The 26,703-nt window shown below is 34.0% G+C and overlaps 1 protein-coding gene across 1 annotated transcript in view; it reads left to right on the top strand.

Annotated features, from left to right (window-relative positions):
- Positions 1 to 2,804: 2,804 nt before the first annotated feature.
- Positions 2,805 to 26,703, top strand: part of LOC149080592 (fibroblast growth factor receptor-like 1) — a 49,616-nt gene continuing 25,717 nt past the window's right edge. Inside the window, exons 1-2 of the mRNA XM_089239735.1 lie at positions 2,805 to 2,936; positions 16,747 to 16,874. Coding sequence (XP_089095861.1) covers positions 16,787 to 16,874 — 88 coding nt within the window. The 5' untranslated portion in view covers positions 2,805 to 2,936; positions 16,747 to 16,786. The remainder of the gene's footprint in view (positions 2,937 to 16,746; positions 16,875 to 26,703) is intronic.

The raw sequence follows: 26,703 nt of genomic DNA, 5'->3' as shown, positions 1-26,703 counted from the left end.
GCCGTGTCGGGAGCCGAATTTCAGCATCAATCGTCATTTGGCTTACCACTCGAGCCAAATTTACTCATGTCCAACTTGAAATATTTTTTCAAGTGTAGCTAAGTCTTTCTTCCTGAAAGTTTTTGAACCATTTCATGTGAAATGAAAGATTAGCTAATACAAAATGCTTTGAAAAAAAATATGTTTTTGGAGCACGCGTTCTTTCAGTGCAAGACTCTTATCATCAAACTGAACAGTCTGGACATTTTAAGAGTTTATCTTTTCCCATCTGCATGTACGAGACACAGAAATCAGCTGATCAGGACACAAATGGTTGGAAACACGAACTCGACTGGGTTGTGTCAACACCAGCTTCAGCAGAACAAAGCTGGTGTTGGTTGTGTACATAGTGTTAAATGAAAAGATCTTCAGTATTTCATCTCCCTGTAAATTCTCATTTACTCAATTTTCCAGCTGTTCATTTTAGCCTTCGGTCAGTTTCTGTCTTTTTTATATAGTGTTCTTTGGTGTTTAAAAAACTTACCGTTAGATTTTGGGCCATATCTGCAACGAATTAATCGATTTTCCATTAAAACCTATGGGAAATCGCGTTTTGGCTAAGTTATTCCGGAACGAATTATCTTCGTTAGCCAAGGTATCCCTGTACAGTAAAACCCCCCCTTAACGGTCAGCCCTCAGATGCAATCCCCCCTCTTTTACGGCCAAATAATTATTTCCCTTGTACTATAATAAGAGTGTATGGTATTTCAAACCCCTAACTGACGGTCACCCCTCTTTCACGAGCAAATATTTTTTTTTCACCGATGTCCGCAAAAGAAGCATTTTACTATATTGACGTATTTTATTCATTGTTTTTCATCATACGGAAACGACTTTTTCATTTTCATCAGATGTCTAATATTTGTTTCTTGGGGGTGTTACTTTATCCAATACTACGCCTTCAAGATCGTGTACGACATGATTATGTGAGAGATCATCATGTTTTTTTATATAATATAACATGTAATTTGTTTTCAATGATATGGCTCGTCTCATACAGAGAAACTGTTCAGCCATTGTTCAATTACTGTGTAAAACTATACTTTTTTTTTTTCTTCATTGTCAATTGTTCCATTCCAGCGCGAATTATATTATGGTGGGATGAATCTTTTCTTTCTTCAAAAACTGTCCGAACCGTTAATGGCATTGGCCATTAAATTTTTTTAAAAATGCGAAAGGGTTATGAACAGAACTGTTTGGTTGACCTTCTTCAAGGTGGCTCTGTCACAAAGTCAGACCTGCCTATTTTAATAATTTTTATATACATATTTCTAAAATGCATACATATTTCTAAAAATCTCTTTCAAAAACAGATTTCTTTATTTCGAGTCCTTGAGATAAATAAAGTATTTCTATTAAACGTTTGGGAGATGGCAACTTTATAGAGTTGCTCAATGAAACTTGGAGAATCAACTTTCCACATTATGTAGATTGGTGTGAAATAAATTAATTACAGTAATACCACGAGTTGCACGATTTTTTGTGAAAATACACATTTCTTAAATTCAAGCATAATCACGGGTTATTGCTGAAAGAGTGAAGAATATTGAGTGATAATCAAGTAAAGAATTGTTTTATTCTATCAGAACAGTGTATATGTAATGAAATTACACTAATTTTTGAGAGGCTATAGGGTGTTAAGGTAGAGAATCTGCCGGGATTTAGAAATGGAATCCTAAGGCTTGTTTGTATAAAAAATAATTTGTTTAATGTATTGCTCTCTGATGATAATCCACCTATATATAGTTTGTAAGTTTCAATTAACTTCAATTTTAACTTCAATTCAAGCTAAAATTTTTATTCTTGGCTCCGAACGCGAGCAGCTTTCGATGGGTCAAGATGTTATCAAAATACGTAAAGCGTTTAACACAAAACTTTCATTTTTACAGTTTTTTGTGAGTAAATACAAATTTTTATACAATCTTTTTTACCGGATCGGATTGCAGTCACAACACAAATTAAATTTATGAAGCCCAATGGAACAGTACCATAGCATTATAGTCATAATAAGAAAGAAAAAAAAACAGGTGTTCTTCCTAATTTTTGTCATAATTAACTAATATTTATATGCATTTCTATGAAAAGCTGTACCCCGGCTTAAGGGGTTGTGGCTGATCCCACCAACCTCGTAACTTCGAGGTATAACTGTACGTCGGTCACAATTATATTTTATTTTAGTCCATACATTTTGAACTACCCTGTATTTATCAAATACCTGTTATATCAAATGTTACATTGTAACATTTTGATATAACAGGTAGAAAATATACGTACTAACTTTTGATTTTTGTCGAGCACGTGTATCCATGATTTGATCACGTTAGTTAATTACTATATTTTCACTTTCAGTAGTTAATGAAAATGAAATATAAGGAATATTTAAATTGCTCATCCATCATATCAAATCATTCAGCTGATCATTATAACATAAAAAAGAAAAGGAAAATATAACCAAAGGAAGAGCTCAGCTGCGTTTCGATGCAAATGATCCCTGGAGGTGATTCGAGACCGTAACTGACAGAAGACCTTAAGAAACAAGAAAAACAATTTTGACAAAAATAAATAAGTAGTCGAACAGAGAAGTTCCCTTTTTTGTATTTTATAGTTTGTCCGCTAGAGGGCGTAGCACAGAGTAGTGGCCAGTAGTGTATCCCATCCGCCACGCCGGTTCGCGTTCCCTCTCTTGTCACTAGTTCATTCACGTTCCTTCTCATTTCTCATCGCATGCGGCTCTCGTTCGTCTCCCGAAACACTTTGTTGTTCTTGTTGTTGTGACCATTATTATTATTGCTACCTGACAGTTTCGTCAACACTTTTTGCCGGCACTTGGTTTATAGTTTTCTTTGATTCTGCGGTTTTGAAACGCAAGTCTCGATCTCGGCGTTCCGACACGAAACGTAAGTTTGTTTCGTTTTTCCCCTTAAATTTCAAAAACAAGATTTTGTTTTGCTTTTAAAAGGTAATAAACGAAACAATTAAAATTTTTCTGCCGAAATTTTTTTTTCTTTGAGTAAAATAAATATATTAGCATCCTATGATTTCTGGGTTTCGATATGGAAAGAAAGTACCGTGACTTTTCAAGTAAGTTTTTTTTTTTTTTTTTTTTTTTTTGCATAAAAATTTGGAAAGGCCATTTAAGTTCTTGTTTTGTTTGCAAAAGGTTTTCTTTATTTGTGACGTAAGTAAAAAAGGTGTATTTTTTCATTATTTTTTTATTAATGTATCGTTGCTAAAGCAAAAAATATTTATCGGTACTGATTGGTTATTTCTGGCCAAAGTAAGCGTTCAACCTATTTTGCAAACTATTGGGGACTGTTATCATTATTGCTGATCACGGAATAAAAAAGGTAATATTGTTAATCGAACAAAGACTCTCGCATGTCTATTAACCATTTGTTGCACAATGTTTTACTCGTATCATATTTGCTTTCCAGTTATTTTACACATTAATAGTTTGAATCCCATTTAGGTCACGAAATGAAATTAGTGAATAGTGAAAACAATATATATATGCGAATTTGAAAGTTCTCATGAATAAGAATTTTTTTTTGAACAAGTATAAACTGAAAAAAGTATCGTAATTATTATTTTACTGAATCTCTACAGTTGGCAGGTATTTACCGAAGAATAATCACAAGTTGGTACAGTAAAACCCCTCTTAACGGACACCCCTCAGATGCGGTCACCCCCCTTTTACGGCCAGATGATAATTTCTCCTTGTATAATAAAAGTATGCATCTCAAACCACTGATTAACTGTCACCATCTTTTACGGACGAATTTTTTGTACCGCCGGAGTCTGCAAAAGATAGGTTTTACTGTATTTGTTACTTTCCTTTTCTCCATTTGAACTGCGTTTCACCAGGATGAAAAGTTTAAATTTCTCTCTTCAATTTTTTTCCCCGTTTCATATTTTTTTTTTCGATTTTTAAAATTCAGAAATATTTTAGTTTAATAACAAGATAACTACGAATGCTTTTAAGGCTTTTGATTGATCAATTAAGGAAAACTTTGTAAATATATATACTTTACAAACTTTTGTGATTTTATTCCTCTCAAATATTGTAATTTGTTACTCGTGTGTTCCGAGGCACAAAGTCAAATAAAATTGAAAGTGCGGCAATATGTTATTCTTGTAACAGCTGTGCTTTCTAACACTTCGGTGACAAATTCTCTTATTATACGAGCCAACTATTTTTCTTTCTCTCAGTTTGAAGCGTTAATTTAATATTTCCTCTAATTACTATCATTAAACTATTATAATGTAATAATTTTTCTCATTATTCCTCTTTCAATTTGTTAGTCAATCATGAAATAATGACTGATGTCTAAAAAGAGGGGTGTGCCTCATTCTTAAGAATGAGGAGGAAATGCATTTCGGTATTAATTAAGCTCATTGATCAAGTTAATCAAGTTAATTGAGTTTCGCTGAAAATTAATTAATTCAATTTTTGTTGCAGTCGACTGTTTCTGAAGAAGGCTTGGATGTTGAAACATCTCAGCAGCCTTGACTCTTTCATTTCCCTTCTTTTCATATTATATCAGTATGAAGTGGAAACCGAAGATTATTACTTTTCGTTAGAGCTTCATTTCGTAAGAACGAAACTACGTTTACTCGGTCTCTCAAAACGATTAATAATAGTTATACATTTTGAATTAATAATAGAATAATGTTGCTAAAATCCTGTAGAATAAATTTAAACAATTTTACCTGTATGATTATTACTCAGATAAAAACGAATCTCATTTTAGTTTTTTCGCATACTTTATTTTTCATCCATGTGAAAAGAAGTGCTATATAGTGTATATAAATTGATACTGTATGGTCGTGTGGGCATCTCGATGGACTCGCATCGTAACGATCCAGATTCGAACCCCTTTGATGGCACAGTAGTGATCGGCTGAAGTTGGTTTTAAGTGGTTTTTTCAACTACGAGGCGTGAAAGCAAGCCGGTTCCCATTTGAAGAAGTCTCTCCACAGAGAGCAGGAGGGCCATCAACACAATACATACATTTTATCGAAAACTCTGACATTTCCACTTCAAAATATGGACGATAGATAACAGCACCACTTTGACACGATGCACGTATAACTCGGAAAACATAAGTACGTGAAGGTCACTCTATGCACTCACAACACACGTTCCGGCATGTACCAATCCGTTAGCTACTTCACAAGAATATTTACGAGGTGCGTGTACGATGTAATAGCAGTAGCGTATATAAATAGAAGAGGTCAGGTATAAACCATATTTTACGTTTCCTTAAAATAAACTTTTCCCTTTAGACTATCATACTTTTGTCCAATCGAAACAAATTACATTGAGTCAGTAATATCTAGTATACAGGGTGAATTGGTAACAGAACGCACGACATTTTCCTGGATCCTATAGGCATACTTTGAATTAGAAAAAGTATTCTAATAATTTGTAGAACTCAGATACGTCATTCACGTTGCAAGGGGTGTTGTATAGTTATTTTAATGAGAATATCAACATTTTATGAGGACACCATGTGTGAACAAAAACCGATTAAAAGATGTTTTTCTGTTTTTCCTCCTTCGCCGCTGTGTTAGTCGAGTGGCCATAGTGACGGACTCGCATCGCGAGGATCCTTGTTCAAACCCCGCCGTCGCCGCAGTTGTGATCGGCTGAAGTTGGTTTTCTGCGGTTCCCAACTTCGAGGCGCGAATGCGAGCCGATCTCCCCGTTAAAAAGTCTCACCGCAGAGAGAGAGAGAGAGCAACGGTATAATTATTCATTTATTACACTTCACGCACTGTGAGTTGATAGGAAAAACTCATAGTTTAAAAAAAATTGATTGCAGATGACAAGCATTACACGGAAACAAACTTCGATGAAGGCGTTCACTATACATACACATTCCAACATGTACCAATTCGTTAGAGGTTCCGCAGAGGAATATGGACGAGGTGCATGTCTGGTTTAATAGTAGTAGTGTCTTTCCTCCTAAAAACAGCATTAAATGCGGGTAAAACAGTTTACCCGCTGTTTTACCCCACTTGTGTCTGAAGTCTGAATAATCTGCGTAGGCTGCCCACTCCTCGAAGACGCTAGACTTCAGACTTTGACCATAATATATACATCACATGTCGCTTAATATGATCACATCGTGAATCTGGGTTTCTGATAACAATAACCGAATGATAACTATATACAAAAAGTCCCGTTTGCAAGTACGGTGGCCCCTTTGTTGAACGGCACGTATAGTAAATGGGTGTTGGTAAAATTGGACAACTGTTTTTCTTTTCCACATAATTAGTTGCAATCGTTCCCATTTTTTTATTCTATTTTAAAACGGGACCTCTTTTTTCCCTTAAGTTAAAATTCTGCATTTTTGTTATTCAAAATATATGTTGTAAATATATGGGGAAAATATGTTGTAAAAATTTTGTATGTTTTTTTTTTTTTGACACAAAATAGAGTGTTCCAGACTCTGCCAGGAAGCTGGGCTGGAAGAGATCTGGGCAATGGGATAAGTCCAGTGGCAAAGTTCTGGCGTTCGTTCAGCTTCAGATTATTCAAAAAAAAACTTTCTACGGAAAAATTGTTGATAACATTACCCGAAACCCCGATAACTCTAAACGAATTTTTTCCCGTGTTATGATATTGATCAGTTCCGTTCCTTAAGAAAGTGATAGCAATAACCGAAGGATAACATTATCCGTGATTTTAATAAGTAGCGCCGACTGTACATGCATTCATCCAGCGAACACGGCCCGTGTCTGTGGTAAGGATGGACACACCACTTGCGGACGCCTTTCTTTAAGAATCCATTGGAATTTTTAATGGAACATTTTCCTGCAGATGTAGTCTATATTCACAATGAAATAAGATGTCATAAGATGTTATCTAAAAAATTTAATATCTTTTTACTTATGTAAACAAAATAAGTATCAAACTTACGCTTTTCAAGTTTAATTACGTACCAGATAATTGTTAGAACTCTATCGCTACTTTTCAACATACACACACACACACACGGGTAAATACGTACTCTCTGAAACTATATCCTCAATTTACATGGAAAAAAACAAGCTCTCCCTGCTTTTAAAATGAAAATTCCATTGCCCTTCCATGGTGGGTATGTGCTATTTTTTAATGGCGTCACAAGGTACAATGCAAACATCGCAATGAATCAAAGAACAAAATTATGTATATTTAGTCTTATAAACACTGCAACTAAATTTATAATATAATAATATACAATATGTAAGTTGAATAGAATTAAATTTCATACCATTTTTTTTTACGTTTCTTTTTATTTCGTTATTGTCGGCTGTATTAAGATCTAATATATATTGCTCAATTATTTATTACCACACTGCAAATAAAAAAGCAGCAGGTGTAAAGCCCAAATAATAATGACCCCCCCCCCCATTAAAAAAAATTGCGTTTTAGAGAAAGACCGTGAAGGTTATTATTAAAAAACAAAAATTTATAGATGTTTTCATTTGAGGAGAAGTGGCATGGACGATTAAAAATAACAGTTTCAACTTGTTACCGGGAAAACTTCTTTTATTATGCGATTTTAATAACAGATTGTAAATATAGTGGTCTATCTTTTAACGTATGAAACGTAACCCGAGAATTTTTATTTTCAATTTTCTTATCACCTTGCGCAAATTATTCTGCGCTGAGACATTCAGCCATTTGTATAAAAAAAAAACCCTAGTAGTGTAAATGGTTTCCCGCGAGCCAAGTAACGGAAACGCAAGCAGTTCCAGTACCTGAAGGTAGTATTAAGATAGTATTTCTACTAACGGAACGATAACAATTCGTACAGATCCACAATTCAGATCAGAAACAAATTGAATGTCTGCCAAGGAGAGAGCTTTTTTATGTGCCGCCGGTTTTATTTGTCGTTCAGGGCTCTCTTAATGACTACATCTCCAATGTGTAGAGGAGTGGGAGGTTCACCAACCTAGCAATAACTTACCTAATTTCCAGTGTTGCGAAAACAGGAAATTTCGTTTAGCGTTCGAACTTTGCTGGTACCTCGTAGCATTTCGTCAGTTAAGTACTGTTCTTATTTAGTATCGACTACTATCACTGGTTGTATTGTATTTGAAAGCATTCAGAGACGTTCAAAGAGAGGTAAGATAATCTCACTTTCTCACTAGTCGAATTAAATAAATTGTAACGAAATTCTCCCATGAAATGCATTCCTCATGTTGTTGTCCACGAAGTTTGAAAGTGTGGGGAAGGGCAATAAAGCCGTTACGTTTTCACTTTGCATCAAAAGTTGCTAAATTTACATCTGGTTGTGCGCGTGATCCACAAAATCTGCGTATAGCTAATCACAAACAAGAACCCTACAGCAAAGTTTAAAAGTCTATTGTTCTTGCAAACGTCCTTCTGAACTGGCAAATTTCGGACACGGTATCGCCCGTAGGGAAATGAAGGCCCACAGTCTGCGTAAAAGAAATAAACTTTTTTAACCGTTTGACCTTGATCTACTTGCCGCATAAGTAAGTCATTATTATTTATTTTTTGTTGATATATATTCATATTGTCATGATTTGACACCCATCGCAAATGAAGTCATCGCCCGATCCACCGTAATTGCGGACTTTAATATCTGAAGGAAGAGGGTTGAATGGAGGCATGAAACAAACGCTTAGTTAATGCTGAAAGAGCAACAGAAACATCGTTTGTAAGTAGCCGCACTGTGCTCTGAGATCGTTAATCTTGGAAACAAGTGATTATTTTGCCAGATGAAGAGACTGAAATCTGATAAAGACACGTTTCGAGGTCATTAAACAAATGCAGTTGAAAAGTACTAATGAGTACAATAATCTATTAATGGAGATGCTTTTCGATCTTCCTGGATAAACCGTGAAAGGAATTTCTAATTTCATTTGGGTCGTAAAGTCGAAAAGGAAAAAAAAAATGTGAGAAGGTAGATATTGCATTTGTTATGCGTGCTCCAGTGTATGTGTGTCTAAATTATTATTATTATTATTATTATTATAACAACCTCTGGGTGTTTTGCGAAGCTTTATTGGCAAAAATATGTTATTATAATTTACCATAATCTACCCTCCTTATGATCACTTACCTTAAAGCAAATGACATTATGGATCAAACTCCAGAGCAAAATAACGTTGAAGCGTTATATATCCTATAGTACATATGATCGTTTTATTATTTTTATTATTTCCATCACCCGACGGTCTTTTGCGTACGAGGACTAAGTGGACCAAGACATACGGTTTATTGCCACTCCGGAATGGCTATGCTTTCATGACTTTTATTGGATCCAGATCCAGACAAGTGAAACCAATCACTGACAAGCCAATCGCCCTCTGCTAAACGTCATACATAAATACCAGCAGTAAAATGCGATGATGTCATGAACGAAAATTAAGAGTGATAAATTCGTGGAAAATATATACTGTATATATACAGGGTGTAAAGGTAAAAAACACACATGCACAGAATTTTACTGGCGAACCGTTGTTCCTTACCGCATACTTCAAATTAGAAAAAGTATTCGAATAACGTGTAGAACTCAGATATATCATTGATGTTGCAAGGGATTGTATAGTTTTAAAAATAAAAAAATAACTTTTTTACCCGCATTTTTGTGCTGTTTTTTCCCAACTTTCCTTTGTTTTTTCGAAAAGGAAAAATATATTAAATATTTTAGTGAATACTACACTTAGAAACATGGAATTTTTTTTGTTGGTCTCAGGAGAGACAACAACAACAACGAGCAACAACTTTTTAATTAAGTTTTTGAAAGTACAGGTTGTGCGTATAAAAAGTTTTTATTTTTATTTTAATAACTTGCAATATGAATGGCTCATCTGAGGTCCGTTATTTGGATACTTTTTCTAATTGGAAGTATGTCTCTAGGATCAACGGTTCACCAGCAATTTGCTGTTCGTGCTGTAAACTGTGCACCCTATAATACTGTATGTTTGTTTTAACATATAAACTCCAAAGTGTACACTACCATATTCAAGATGTTATCTCGCAGATACAAATACAAAGGCCACAACAGGCAAACTACCCAGTGAGGTGGTTAAAAAAAATTCCTATAAAAATTATTTACTTCAAATGTATTAAAAAATATATAAACCCAAAATAACAGCAATTTTCACGAAAAAAACTGAAAACTTATAAGAAAGATATAATGAACTGCCCATGAGAAACTTTGCTTACCTTCATCTAAGTATGTACTGCTTCTGGGTTTATCCCAATGTGAATATCGTAGGCTATTTTTTAAACGTGTCAATTGGGTAACTCACGACACCAGACGGTAAGCTATTCCATTTATTCACAACCCTGTTAGAGAAAAAAAATCCCTACGACACCACAACCTGGAGTTGTCCCTTATTAATCGATGCTGGTTTCTTCTTGTCGAAGCATTCGTGTGACAGTGTATAAATAACTCATGGTCCATTCTGTTCATCCCGTGGAAAATTTTGAAAACTTCACTTATCCTCCCGACACTTACGTTCCTTTAATGTAAACATTAAAAAAAATCAAGTTTCACTTCATAGCTCAAGCCCCGTTTACCAACAAGAGCTCACATAACTCTTTTGTTCACCCCCCCCCCCCCCCGACCAAGTCCATGTCCTCCTGTAAGCAGGGCCTCTAAAACCGTACGACATGCTTCAGACCAGGATGAACTAAGCCCAAATCCACGTGTCTCAAATCACGCATCCATGTGTCACTTGAAAATCTGATCAAGTTTTTATTTACCGTGGAAAACAAATCACTGGATATTTGATAACACCGACTCAGATATATATGAAAATGTGTACTTTATTTTTGATTCATTCAATTAAGCAGAGATTTGGTGTCACTGACACAGAACTTCGTTCTTTGAATATTTTTAGAGTCGTTCATACCTCACGAGCATAAAATGTTGTCGAGGAATTTACTCTACTCATATTTATTCCGAAGAGAAATGGTGGAATTCCAAAACAGAATGCTATTTCAATCCAACGTTTACCGGAAGTTCTTAACAAGGAATTACTTTAAGCCCCTAGGATTAACCGAGATGCTGAAATTGCTGCTGCACCTGACCTCGTCGCCGTGAAAAAGATATATATGAGGTGCTTGAATTTCGGGAGGTGAAAGATAAAAGAATAAAGGTGCGTAAAGGAAAATGGTCTCCTCAGATTTGTGAGCCATCGATCTTCGAGATTTAAGTTAAGGTCGCGGCTGAGTATCTAAGTCGTACGCTTTTTATCTTTTTTTTTCTCTTGAAGCCTAAGAACAAGGTGAAAGAGTAAAGATACCTTTCGACTGTGAAAAGACATCCTTTAGGATATACTGTTTTTTATTTCCTTTTTTTTACAATGTCGTTTCGTACATACTGTGTTTTGATGAATGATTGCGCAAGACATCTAAAATAAAAAAATATATATGCGTTCTCTTCTAAGTATATAAAAATTTTCCAAGTTTTTGCTTCTGTTTCTGTGCCATCGAAGTTTAAATTCTTTGGGGACTTCAGCTAGTGAGATAAAAGGAGTGAGCGAACAGAAAAGAGAATACTCCAGGGTAAGAGACAGACCGTACCATGATTCCAGTTTTTGTTCTTCTTGTTGTTGCCCTGTGGCTGTGATCTTACCCCCAACACACACACAAGTATTTCTAAAAACAACGCTCGTTGTGTTTGCTTTCGGAACGGTTTGATGATTCCCTGTTTCGCTTGCAGTTCTCATTACTTTGCTAAACTTTTAACAATATTGCATATATTTCTTTTATACTTGGAACAATACTATGATGCGAAGCAATCCCATTTTGATTTTTTTTTTTTTGCTTCATCTTTACGTATATTTTGATTTGCTTTAAAATAAATAATCGTTTAGAAACTGTGAACAGAAAGATTAGTTATTATATACGAACGGTTTTTTACAAACTTTCACTTTTAAGCATCCTCCTAATGACTATTGTATATAGGATTCATATTCCATATACAGGGCAATTCAGAAATCGTGGGCAAAACTTTAAGGAGTGATAGAACACATCTAAAGAAGCAATTTTCTTCGTACAATGCATGGTCGTAATACAAGCAGTGAACCACTAGATGACGTTATCTTGAACACATAAAGCACTGATTTTGTCAGGAGAAGGCGAACATGCATTTCATGTACGTTGCTGCGGACGGAAATGTTCTGGAAGCCTGAAGACTGAAATGATAGTGTTTTCTGACAAGACTCGCGCCAGATTGTTGACTTATCCTTTGTCAGCGACATGCAGAATACTGGGCGCGCCAGGAGTGTGAGGACGCCACAAGAAGCCCGTTTCGCACAGACAACGGTGTAATCGCTCAAAGGGTTTTCGATCCAGTAAGCGTCTTAATCGGAAAATCCTTCAGGTAAGGTCTTTGGGCTTCCAGGCCACTCCCATCAGCAGACTTGTAATGCAGATTCAATTCACTTCAAATTCATTCATTCAGACTTGAAATGCATGTCCATCTTCTTTCGAATCATGAAACCAACCATTCCACCTACAATCGACGATAGGAATGTCGAAAAGTGGTAAAATCACCACTTTATGCGTTCAATGACGGCGTCAGCTAGAGGCTCACAGCTTGCGTGACGACTATGCATTGTATGACGAAAATTGCTTATTTAAATGTGTTCATCTAACAAGCAATGAACAGTCACTCTTCAAAACTTTTCTCATGAGTTCCGAATCACCCTGTGTACTTTCTACTTGTTTCACGTAACCCTATAATTATATTTCTATTTCGGATCCTTTAAGAGTAATTAAAAATATCTCCTTCGACTTCTTTGAATACTTCTTCAAAAACAGTTTATTTCAAAGCGTCTGGTTAAAACAATACATGTAAAATGAGTAGACAGTTATATCTTCAACCCTCCCCTGATATACTCAAAAACAGTGGCTGAATCGACCAAAAAGAATACTTAGAAAAAGTGATCCAACCCCTCTTCTTGCAAAATCATCACGTGAAATCGGCTAATAAGCATATTAATATCGTTGTTGCGCTATGTTCTTCCGGAAGTGAAGCTGAAATGAAGTAATTTGGGTGCCTTCAAGCGCATATATAATTTTTTTATTGTCTCGACAGTTATTCCGTAACCCAAGTACATTCGGCCTCACCTGGCGATTAATTTCATGGAACGTGTTCTCTTTCTCGCTCTTTTTGTATAGCATGCGTTTCACCAGAGAAGTATCCAAAAGGAATATAAATTCTACAGTTCGTTCTAAAATTGAAGTAAAATAAATCGGCAAAAAGAGTAAAATTGTTTGGCGATGGCTGAACACCAAAAAATGATAATTAGGGAAAATACGGAAAGTACGCTAAATGGATAAGTACATTTTTGTCCAATAATTAAATGCTATGCCTCTTTAGTATGCTGATTTATATTAACAGGGACTCTTCAAAACATAGAGTTATCCACTCAACTCCGAGAGAGAGAGAGAGAATTCTCTTCTATAAATACATTCATCCACAAAATTTCAAAAACTAAGATGCCTTTCGTTATCTCAAACATTGAGTGCCTCACTCAGAAATAAGTGGTTCTAGATGCGCATCTTACTGGTGCAAAATCTTTCAAATACCAGAAGGAAAAAACAAGAAGTGCTAAATCATTTTCCTTCTAACTAACAGAGTTAGCTGGAGTGTTTTGTAAAACTCCCATCGGTTACTCATAAATATCTTCTAGTTGCTTGCGGGTAACAGAAAATTCGTAGGAGTGTGGATTCAATCTTTAGCAGCCTTCGCTCACAAATGAGCGGTGAGCGAATGAACGGTTTAAAGTCAAGTTCATTGTGAAAATAATGAACTTTAAACTTTATCATGGAATTTCCATAAAAAGAACGATTCTAGAGTTTTGTAGGATATTGCAATCATCTCTCACAATATATGTAAAATGGGGCATAGAATAATACATTGTGAGTAAATTGAAACTGCAAATTTCCCTTACTAAATGCCAAATTTCAGTTAGGCTTGAAATCTAATGAAAAAATGTGAGTTAATCACCGTATTAGCTGTGGCACTAGACAAAATTTTTATTTTTGCGTTTTTCCTTTTTTGCTACGGTTAAAAACTATTAACAACTTTTAGTACACCGCCAATCGACTGCTATTATAAGGGGACACCAGTATCGATTGGTAAGGGACAATGCGAGGTTATGGAGTCGCAGGGAATTTTTCTCTAATAGGGTTGTTAATAAATGGAATAGCTTACCCCCGGAGGTAGTAAATTGTAACACAATTGACACGTTTAAAAAGAAATACGATAAACATGTTGGGGTAAATCGAGAAGCTATCCAGTCTTAGAATAAGACAACCATAATATTCTTTATGGGCATTGTATAATATTTTATCATGTGTATATATTGTTTATAATTTTTATGATTGTGTTTTTAATTGGGTTGCTGTATTTTAAAATATATGACATCCATATTTGTTATTTTGTTATGGGCATCTCTTTCTCAGCCACCTCGTTGGGCATTTTGCCTGTTTTGGTTAGTATTTGTATAAAAAGATAAAAGATTTTTCTCAGGCTATTTAGTTTTGGTGTGGCATGAATATACAGTATTTGAGGAAAATTTGCCTCGCTAAACGAAAGTGCATTTCTAACTGTGTGCTGTACTAAAGGTCTAACATAGTTTCCAGAGATATCACTTTAACGTCTGAACTGAAAATGAGAAACAAAAAAAAAAGTATTTTTTCTACGTGATATTTCCCCTTGAAAAACTCTCCAGTTATAGATCGGTTATCGATTCAATAGCATCAGACTTCACGAAGAAACGATGGGGAATGGAAAACGGGATGTTCAGTATCACGGGCCGCTCATGATCCAAAACTGATTACATCATTAGGAGCAAAGCGGAAGCAACGTTGTACAACGCACCTGCATTGATGGGCTGGTCTGCCACAAATATATAATATATATATATATATATAGAGAGAGAGAGAGAGAAAGAGAGAATGAGTTGTGTGTACGAGCGAACGTTAAGGTCAGAAAAGAGAGCGAGGCTCAGCATCACCACATGCAGCAATGAAAAAAAGTGCCGTGGTAGATAGAAAGAACCTTTGTTTATTTGTTATTTGTTTGTCTAAAGACGGGAAAATAGAACAAAACAAAATAGCCACTCCTCCTCCTTTTGGTAGTAGTACATGAGAGAGACATTTCCTACAAATGGGTTTTCGGCGTCTCCGTTCAGTATTTCCACTTTGAGAAATAGTGACGTTAAGATCACGGAAAATAAAATGTAAACATTGTTTTATCGGTCGTTGCGCTCGAATAACGCTATATTGATTTTTTTTTTCTTTTTTTTTTAATATTTTAACTCTAGCATTGAGCTAGAATTACAATTACAATTCCATTTACATATTTATGTTTTGTGCATATACAGGGTGATTCAGAATCCATCGGACAAACTTTAAGAAGTGATAGGACACACCTAAACAAGCATTTTTTGTCATGGAATGTGTGGTCAAATATGAAAGGTTGAAGTGCAAATTCTGTGATAAAATACATTGGTGACGCATTAATGATTCTAATTTTGGCAATGAGGTCCTGAAAGGTGTCAATAGAAATCCTGTACACCATGCCCAGGGGATGGACCCACAAAAAAAAGGCGAGAGAGAGAGAGAAGATATGGTGGGAGATGGGTGACATGAAATGAGCTTACCGTATTCAATCCGTTGAAGCAGAAATGTAGAGTTTGAGAAACTTAGAATTTCCCGGTAAAAACGGATCTACTTCAACTTGTTAGAACCATATGCACCCTCGGATGCTCGCATCACAGTAAATCCGATGGAAAAATGTAATATTTGCTACTGTGGTGAAGTGTTATTGTGCACTTTCTGAAAAGCACCTCTAACGTCTTTGCTATTGCGATTCAACCACGCGTTATATGACCAGAAATGCTTGTTAAGTGTCTTATATCCCCTCCTGAAGTTTGTCCCATGAATTTAGAATCATGGGTTTTTGTATAGTATGTTTTTATAGTATATAGGAGTTTTATAGTATATAAAACATATAAATACAAGCTATAAACATAATTTCTAACGGTGCTTCTTGCGGAAAAATGAATAACATGTTCGTCATGATTTATTTCGTGTTAACCCGAAAAACTTCACACAACTTTGAAAATTTAACCCAGCTTCATATATATACTGATGCAGTAACATGAGGACTCGATAATCACCCAAAGGACATTCGCGCCAGAACTCGGCATGATACCGAAATAATCTTGTTGAACCCAACATTTCTTAATAAAATATTTTATTGTCCAAATTTTTGATCATTTGCATATCATCGATGCTAAATACCATGGCGGTAGCTAAATTTTCTATACGTTTCCATTCGTATATTTTTGCGATATACCAAATACAGAATATACAGGTTAACTGCGAAAATGTTTCTAACGTCTAAAGTAGACATTTCAGAATGCATTTTTTTGTCAAACTGAATCACTTGTCACGTTTGTCTCATTCTGCAATGATGAACTCCAAAAAGTTGATTAGAAATAATTTACAATGTATTTGGCCATGCATGGGAGATTTGCCTGTTGTGGCTTCTGATTCCGTATTTTGTATTTGCCTTTTGGTTGAAAAATACGGTATATTGAAAAGGAATATTGTTTAATTTTCCTTATTTTGCGAGATAAAAGTGTTTTACTAAAAATAATGTATGATGATATTCATAATGTATGGAGTTATGGTAACAATTGACTCTTTGGTTACAGTTGGTGCTGTAGAAAGAATTACCACTGCAAGATGTGAGGAATGTGGCCAGCTGTTTGCAGTTTTAGCCCTGTAGGCTTCCGTCTTTTTTTGCTGGTGGTCATTGGCATTGAATTTTCTTTAGCTCAAAGTAAGTTATACATATATTCAAACCTCACATTAACCTTAATTGATATACAGTAGATCCCGCTTATAACGTTTTTCAAAATACCCTCATGAAAAAACGTTGTAAGCGAGAAAACGCTCTAAACGGGAAATCGCAATGAGAATTATTTGAACCACGAAAATAAGTCGTCCTAAGCGGGAAAACGTTCTAAGTGGGAACATTATAAGCGGGATCGATTGTATATCTAAATGTTATTTAAAATTTTGAAAACGTAAATACTTTACGAAGTCTAAAAAATATTGACAGATTCTATAATATGAGCTTCTATGTAGCTCAAAATACAGTCGTGTGCAAATGTCAAGAATATCAGGAGCTAAAAGTGCTAAAAATGTAGAGGGTTTAATATGGCAAAACAGGTACAGTGCTGACTTATAGACAGATAGAATCTGCATAAATCCTTAAGTGTGCGAATATGCAAATGTTAGGAAAAGACAACGTGGTATGTGTGAAGAATGCGTGCACAGTTAGCAAGACGCTTAAAACCAGTATAATGGGTTAGGCGTTTATGGTTTTATGATACCGAGTACTTCGCCAATTTATGTAATAAAACTTTCCCCTATGTTGAAAAAGGGTAATTACAGCGTCTTCCGAGGAAAAATGTTTGGAATATTGGAATCCGGAAACTCTCAGGTCAAATTACCAAGAATTCTGAAGATGCCTCGATGTGTCATTTACAGGTTGTGGCAAAAATTGCAAATCACGAGATTCATGAGCTAAGGCCGGTGGCAGGTCGTCCAAGAATTACCACCACGTGTAAGACCGCTATGTAGCATTGACTGCAAGGTGCGAAAGAAACATGTCTGCCAGACAGCTCTCAGCAGCATTTGCTGTGACAGAGGGGTAAAGAATTTCGAAGTGGTTTTCGTTATTATAAGCAATTGTTTGCAAAAAACTTATACTCCTATATTCAGTATACGTAGTTTTTTTTATTATTGTTTTTTTATGTATGAAATACTTGTGTAATAACCAGTAAATATTGCGTCGATAGAAAAATTTTCAAAATGCTTCCCATGGCATCGTTTATCTTAATGTTTGGTCCATGAGTACTTTGTAAAAATCCACGAGATCATTTCATTTACTACAATTGCATGAATTCTTGCATAAATTACTACAATTGCTTTGAAATAGTAATTTGATCAATTTTTGATATGCAAATTATAAAAACAATACATTTTAGATTTTATGAAAGAGTAGCGTTGAAATTAACCTTTTACGGGGTCTACGGAGCATTGACTTTCACTACAGTGGGTGTGCGACATGTAAAAGGTTGGAAACACTAGCTTACATTATTATTGAAAACTCTCCCTCTCTGCTGTGATTACACAAATACTTTTAATTATACATATTATAAAGTCTCATAATTGCTATAAGTATTACAATATCAAAACGTTGACCTCAGAAAATTTGCATCTCCTCATCATTATTCATTCCCTTGGTAGATAAAGATTTTATGAAAATTTAAATTCAAAGAAAGTTTTTGAAAAAAAAATGTGTTTGGATCAAAAATATAACATGTTGTGGGGTAACGAAAGTTTCCGTTTTAATGAAGTTACGAGAGAGAAATACATATTCATGCTTCTAAAAGCTGAGGAAAAATTTCGAACGTCATCTCTTTTCATCGATCATTTCAACTAATAAAATTTATCGATTCATCTTTTTTGTTAATACCTTTCACGATTTTTTTTCTGTATTTTATTAAAAAGTTCGAAATGTTTTACTACGAGGTTTTTTTTATAAACCTAGCATAAATTTCAGCATCCGTTTCTGACGCTTAGGATGTATCTTTTCAAAAAAAAAATAATGGCAGAAGTCGAATTGTGACACCCTCAACAAAAATGGTGTGTTGAAGCAGTAATCAAAAGGGTCAGCCATTCTTTTCGGGATAAGGAAGTCATTAAAAAATGCTCTTGGTGTAACTAATTTCTTCTCACTTGAAACTGATTCTTACTTATCATCGAAATAGTAGCTCGAAGGGGGAAAAAAAAGAGGTTTATTTGACACACTTCCAAACCTGTTGTTCGTCTGACTTTGATTAATCGAAAAACAAGAAAGGCTTCCACGTTTCGAGTGTATTCAAGGCGTGGATCCATTTCGCAAAGTTAACGAATTGTATCTCGTACATTGTTTTAGCAGCGCTGTTTCAAATTTTTGTAATCTTGAAATTATTAAACTACGAATTAAGAATTATCTTCCTCTGATGAACTATAACGTACCAGTTCCTTAAACTAGAATATCCTTAGTAACTCAGAAACTCAGTTAATACCTTTTAACATGGTGAAAACTATACTCTAATAGAAATATCATTAAAAATATTATTTATAACCATTGATTTATTTAAAATATTTTACACATAGTTTTGATCATATGTGCTATCCTATACTAGTATAAAGTTTACATATCTCTGATACTTAATTTTTTGTAAGTTTAAAAAAAAACCTCATTAAAAACAGTTTGCGCGCGTGATGAAATACCATGACATCAATGTAATTGAATAAAAATCAATTCAAAATGTATGTAAAGGAAACTGTTCGGTTCATGAAATGAAGCAAAAGTTTGAGATTTCATTGACTCGATCTCACTTAAAATTAAATTTTAAATTTAAAAAATTTTGAAATTTAAATTTTATTTTTAAATATGATTTAATGAACGAAATCTCAAACTTTTGATTCATTTCATGAAATGAACAGTTTCATTTATATATGTTGAATTGATATTTTTAAACAATTACATTGATGTCATGGTAGTTTATCATGCACGCAAGCAGTTTTTAATGATTTTTTGTTGTTGTTTTTTGAAAATTTACAAAAAATTAAGTGCCAGAGATATGTAAACTAAGGATAGATCATACAATCAAAAACATGTTTAAAAATTTGAAATAAACCAATTGCTATGTATATATAAATAGTATTTTCAATTATATTTCTATTAGAGCAAAGTTTTTCACCATGTTAAAAGGTATGAGATTCCATTAATTTAAAGTTACATTTTTGTTTTTAATCCTAATAAAATATGAAGAAAATTTTCATGAAATGTAATTTGTGATTTTTATATACGAACAAAAGTGAAAATATTGAATCCTCAACTTTAATTTTTAACTGAGTGTACGATAAATCTAAGACGCTTATAATTTCGAACAAATTGTAATTTTTCATTCTATGTTACAAAATAACCACGTGTCCTATAGATAACAGCAATGATACTCCACCACACCTTTATGCGCCTTCTCTCCTTCATATTCATGCGGACAAGTTAATCATGGATATTTTTATGACGTGATAAAAATCATCTGGTTGTTACCGCCATAATTATCTGCCATTCTTTGGCTGCTTTGGGAATAGAAAAATAGCTTAATCACTTCTTTTCAAGATAACGAAAATTTCTAGTTTTTGGATATATTAGGAAAAATATTATCCTTTGCATCGAAAGCTGTTCTCCAAGTTGTGTCTTCCTCTATATTTTTTTCTGGATATCGCAAGTCATTTGCTTCTTTTCTTACATTGAAAAAGAGTTAATGATTCGTGAAAACTATTTTTCTTCGAAATGTCTACAGCATACAGTTTTTTTTTCGCAAATCTACTGGCATTTCCACATAATTCACTACTAATTCTGGCATCTGAAGTCCTCTTAAGATCTTTGGTGTGCAAAACGACATGCGAAGCTGATGAGGTAGGTAATCTTGTTTCTCAGTGTTCCGGTGTCATATGCGCATCAGTCGCTCAGCGAATGCTTCATCCCAAGTTGTTTTGATTTAGATTTACATCAGTCTTTCAATTTTTTCTCTATTCATCTTACGTTAGTTTAATTTATGGTATAACTTATTTTTCTACTACAAGCGACAGAATTCATTCACTTATTTCACATTTAACAAACAAAAAACATTGATAGATCAATTATCACTGATTGGTTCAAAATGTTTTTGCAAAAATATTTTTTAATTCAATAACAGTAATTATTCAAAAAAATCTCTTCATTTAAAATAAAAAATGTTAGAGATAATCTATATAACTTAATGATGCTTCATGTCATAACTGATGTAAACTAGACTTTTATATACCTATATAAAAAACTTTTGTTCGTATGACCAACGTCATTAAATGTCAATTTAATTTTTTCATTGCTGTTAGGTGAATAAAATATTGTTAATTTTTTAAAACAAATGAAAAAAATTTAAAATATTTAAACCGTTGATTTACCTCTCACAGAGTAGTCAATATTAAAATTTAATCTCCACTTTTAATCGACTGTAAGAAAAGTATCCAAGTTTAATTGACATGTCATTAGTTGAAACTTTTGTGTTCTTCTATTCATCCTGATGGTGGACGTCTAGACAATCTAAATTTTGCCACCAAAAATCATTTCGATTTCTTCTCAGCCGTGCAATTAATTCACTTTTATAATGTCCCGAAGGAGTCGAAGAACATTTCTAACACGTACTGGAGTCGTGCAATCAATTTACATAGCATGCAAGAATTTCGTGCCTTTCTTCTGTCTTTCTATCTATCTAGCTGTCTACAGCCTGTTGTTCAACAACAGCTCCCTTAGGAATTTCGGAAAGTAGAGACAGTCTAAATCTGTGAACTCCGCGTCTAGAAAATAAATGATCTTACGAGAGATTGCGTTATTCCACTTAGCCATTCGTCACAAAATTCAGAATTCGAGAAAAGCCTTTTGTATTGGCTAAAAGAAAAAACTCCCAAAAGATTTAGGAATGTCGGCTTGAAATTGTTCGCTCAAATTTGTTTGGGGACTGAAATAAAGGTACAAATTGCCGTGAAACAGACATGGAGCTTTTCAAAACAAGATGCGATCCCCAAGTGAATCATCACTCACAAACTAAACGGAGGACATCCAGATGTCATTGGACAGGATCTATGTTGACAATTTTTTTTTTCCTTTGGTTTACGTATAAGTCTGCGCAGAAGAAACATTTGCTAAATCACTAAACTGAAAGGACTTCATTCTATCTTTTTCGATCTGTATGCATGATCCTAATTTGTGTTACCTTCCTGATTTGCATTTTACTTCCTTGGTCAATGCTTTCTTTCTTTCTTTCAAACCGAGCATAACTCGGGTCTATCGCAATCTATGGGCGATTTACTACCTAGTGAGTTGTGCCGGAAGTGTAACTGTGTGTGTACCTAACAGTCTGAGTGCGTATGTAGTGTTGTGGTTGATTTTTGGGTGCTGTCATCTATATTTCAGAAGTGAAGTGAGTGATGTCTTATGATTGAATTACATTTGTCTATTTGTACGTCTTTTGCTCTCTGTGGTGAGACTTTTTAAAGGGGAGATCGGCTCGCATTCGTGCCTTGAAATTGGGAACCACAGAAAACCAACTTCATTAGTCAATGCTGCATTTGAGTTGTCCTGAAACTCAGAAGTTTTACTCAACTATTGTATACAATTTATGAAGGCTATCTGTAGTTTATTCGTTGATCGCCAATGTTTACGATAGTGTATTTTTGAATTTCACGATCACAGAGACGATATGAAACCCTAAAGATCAGACTTTCTCTAGTAAACAGCCCATAACGTCCTAATGTAGGCTGAAGCTAAATCACTCATAAGATTGGTGTAAATACCGAGTTTTGTTCATCACTCAAGCGGGACAAAGTCTCTTGTCTCAAAGAGGACTAGGACACAGTGTATTTGTTTATTTGCATACAAAGACGTATATTATTCAATCATCTATGAACATTCGGTTCAGTGCTGTGGTACTTAAAACAGCAGAAGAAAATTGAAAAGAGAATGAAATAAATATTAGTCTTTATTTGAATACGTCGTAATCTTTCCTTCGATTTTTTTCATTGCTTGTCAGGCTTGTTTATTTTTCTAGGCTGTTTTCTGAGAAATGCCACACAGAAAAACGCCTGTTTTTTTATCTTTGAGTCATTCGGACAATGATTTATTAGATGTGTTCTTATAATAGCTCCTAATCCGAAACTGAAATATGAAGAGAAATATCTCATGTATTATGTATGTTATTATGTATGCTTAAATTTTATAGATATAACAATAGTTAAAAATTACAATCTATTAAACAAATCATTTTTTTAAAATAACTATATGAGATAACATTCTACGTCGTCTTTAGTTATACTTATTTCAAATGCGGTAAGTATTACTATAAAACTGTCCTTACAATATCGTGGAATTAAAAAGTGTATGTGAAAAAAATGCACCGAATTCTTATTAAAATATTTTAAATAGATAAATAGACTTTGATCCAATAGCTCATGAGTGCACCGTGGTTGTCAAATTGAAGAAAGGTGAGATATTTTCGATGAAATATTCTTGAAGACGGTCAATAAATGTTTTCAAAGGGAACAGTCAGTGTTTGTTATGAATTAAAATATTCTATTTTTGCGAACAGAAAAAAAATCAGTATATATATATATATATATATGATTATGATACATTGCATAAGACATTAAAAGTCTAAAAGTATAACTCAATACATGAAAAATATCTCTGATTGTTATTGTCTGATGGAAAACTGGAAAACGATCTTTTTTCATTTGAATGCTTCACTTGAAAACTTTTTACACAAATCAACTTTTTTTTTATAAAATACAGTATGTCACTTTATTTTCTTTCTGAAATTCGGCTGGAAGAGTTTTCTCATACATTGGAATAAGTTTACATACTTTGGATAAGTGTTCTTATATTTGAAGCTTGAAATTCGTTAAGTTATAAAAAGTTATGAGATCGCTTTTTCTAAAATGTTAAATTTTCTGGAAATTCTTCTTGATCGGTCGTTCAGATTGAAGTGAAAATTCACTGTAGCCACTAGGAGCGTAAACTTTAAAAGAAGATGTTACTTTTTTTGTCGAAAAAGGAAACAAAGCAAACAAACAAAAAAGAAATGCAGTGACAAAAAAAAAACTATGTAAGCTCCGCTTTTACAGAGAAAACTGCGAAAAAAAAACTTTTCTGACATTGATCGAACGGTTAAAAATGACTTTTACTTCGAGTATCGTTAGGCGGCTAGTGAAAAGTTTTCCGATACATGATCTTAAAATTTAAGTCACTCAGTGATAGCGGAAAATGATAAATAAGGAAAAAGTTGAAAAAAATTGGCTTTTCATTGCCATATGCAGCACAATTTTGTGCGTCGTCACATGAAATTCATACTAGTACTTATGGCAGTAAGAAAAATACATCGCAACTTCTGGAACAGTAAATTATTTTTAAAAAACGAAAAAAAAATTTCAGGCATACAATCAGTTTAAAAAAAATAGCGAATAAAAATAGAAATCCTTTGTAAGCAGTGCAATTTCATTGAAACAGAATGTTTCCTGTAAAATAAAAAAATTTCGCATCTAAAACTTGGAACTTTATAGCATCATCATGAGTATGAATGGCATGAGTTTACTGCTGTAAATTCAAATAATTCCTAATTGTTGTTTATAAAGTAAATAAAGAATGCAAGGATGACGTCACTCGCCGCTACCATACGAAGGTTTTTAACAACTGGCTGTTGCGAAGATATATTTCGGAAAGAGAGAAAATTCAACTGCCCACGAGCTCCAAGTGTACACGAGCTCCAAGGAAAGATTGAGAGATTCTGTGCCTCTGTAGTCTAGTGGTCTAGGGCGTTCACCCGGAAAGTGGAAGGACGTGGGTTCGATTCCCCGCAAGGGCAGTTGAATTTTCTCTCTTTCCGAAATATATCTTCGCAACAGCCAGTTGTTAAAAACCTTCGTAAATCAAGAATGGTTTACCAAAGAAATAAAATTAAAACATAGAATGGTTCTAATTTTTTTCATTGTACTTAAAAAAAAAATCTAAAATATATAGCAACAATCTATTTATATTTGTTTAAGTCTTATTTTAAATATTTATTTATTTTATTTTGTTTCACTTTTTTATTTATTTTATTTCGTTTTTTTTTTTTACTTATTTATTTTTCTTTTGCATTTCAACTAGGTAGCGTGTTTTTTTTTGTTTTTTTTTGTTGTTGTTTTTTTTTTTTTTTGTATACCAACAAATCATTGTTGTTCTCTTCTAGCTTTTATTTTCAAATAATCTCACTCGCTTCTACAGCAAGACGATTAAGCGTTCCATTGAAAATGAATTAAGGAGGTGAGCTGACGGTTAGGACGATCTTTTTGTCGTTCCACAAGACGATGATCTTTTAAAATAGCCTTCATCGCATTTTATATCTCTACCCGCTGCTAGAAATTTCATCCTCCAGTAGATCCCCCGCTCCATTTTTCTCCATGAATTCAGTTCCGCATGGTATAATTTTTTTTTTTGTCTAATGTTGTTAGAGCGCAATGCTTAAAAGAGTGTCTTTCTATGGTGCACGCAACCTCTAAAACACAAGGAGGGAAATGAAAAACCGCACAGTTGGTCCTAAATATTAATAGGAATATCACGCACGCATGGGCATTTATACATCACTCTAATTGACCACATTCAAAATAAACAAATCACGCTAATAAAGCTGAGTTGCATCAACTTTTCCGTTTTTACGAAAACTTTCGCATGATTCCAAACGAAATTTAATCCAACCCCTAAGAGTAATGCTGATAATTGATATTTTTCCGTCGGCTCATGAAGGCCCGTATAATTTTTAGAACAACTGTAGAAAAAGAGAAAAGTTATTGCCGCTTTGTTTATATTGTTTGTATAGTCTTGGTAGTAATATAATAAAAAAAAATTACACTTGTTGTGTGCACAATTGTAATAACAAATATGATAATGTAAGTTGTAACGCTCTCATTAATAAAACGAAAGAGTAATAGTTACGTACGAAATATGAAAATGTATTGCGAAAATTACGGGGTTTTAAGTAATATCAAAATTAACTGTGAACGATGGTAAGTGAAGCCAGTTATATAAATATGCAGCATTCACTTAGTTTGTAAAATTAACTTTCATGCTTTTTCGATGTTCATCTAAGAAGAGTAATGATAAAAAAATTCAAATTTTTTTGGGGATCAATTATAAAGGATTCGGATTAAATGATATACGATATTCTAAATTTGATCATGGTATAAAAATTCACAATTTAGCAATCAAATTAGAAACTTTAAAAAAATCACCAGTTTAGCACTACCTGCGCCGCATTTTATCAAAAAATTAGTTGAATTGAAAGCAGATATGAAGATGAGAGAGAGAGAGATGATATAAAAATATTATTATTAGTCTTGTGAAAAGGTTTCAGCTGTATTTACATACAAAATGTATATACTCGGTAGTGACTTAATTAATAGAATTCAAATCCTAAACTCACTACTACTTTACCACACACCAACTCCGGTCATATCCGATTCTAGACTGACGATTATGCTGATGTCTCTGTCAACTTTGATTAATTCAGTGCCGATTTATGACATTCGCCAATACGAACTAGCTATTATTCATAATCACCGGTAAATATGATAATTGCAGAACATAAATAATATTTATCAACATTACAAAATGGTTGGTGATTATACAGGGTGCATAGGTAACAGGAGGTTATGGCATTTTACTGGTGAACCGTTGATCCAAGAGGCATCTTCCAGTTAGAAAAAGTATCCAAATAACGTGTAGTACTCAGATATGTCATTCATGTTGCAAGGGGTTGAATAGTTAATAAAATAAAATAAATAACTTAACTTTTTCTACCGTCCTCATTTGCCCAAAAACCCAATTGGAAAGTTATTGTCCTGTCTCTCCTGATGACACCCACTAAAAAAATTCCACGTTTCTAAGTGCAATATTCACTGCGATATTCTAATTCGAAAAACGGATGAAAGTCGGGAAAAATCAGCATTAAAAGTGGGTAAAACGGTTTTCCCCG

This window comes from Pholcus phalangioides, unplaced genomic scaffold (genome assembly GCF_987345545.1).
Source record: "Pholcus phalangioides strain wild (caught in Gottingen) unplaced genomic scaffold, Ppha-v1.0 ptg000011l_1, whole genome shotgun sequence".
NCBI classification, from domain to species: domain Eukaryota; kingdom Metazoa; phylum Arthropoda; class Arachnida; order Araneae; family Pholcidae; genus Pholcus; species Pholcus phalangioides.
Note: the sequence above shows the minus strand (reverse complement) of the source record. Positions and strands in the feature narration are given on the sequence as shown.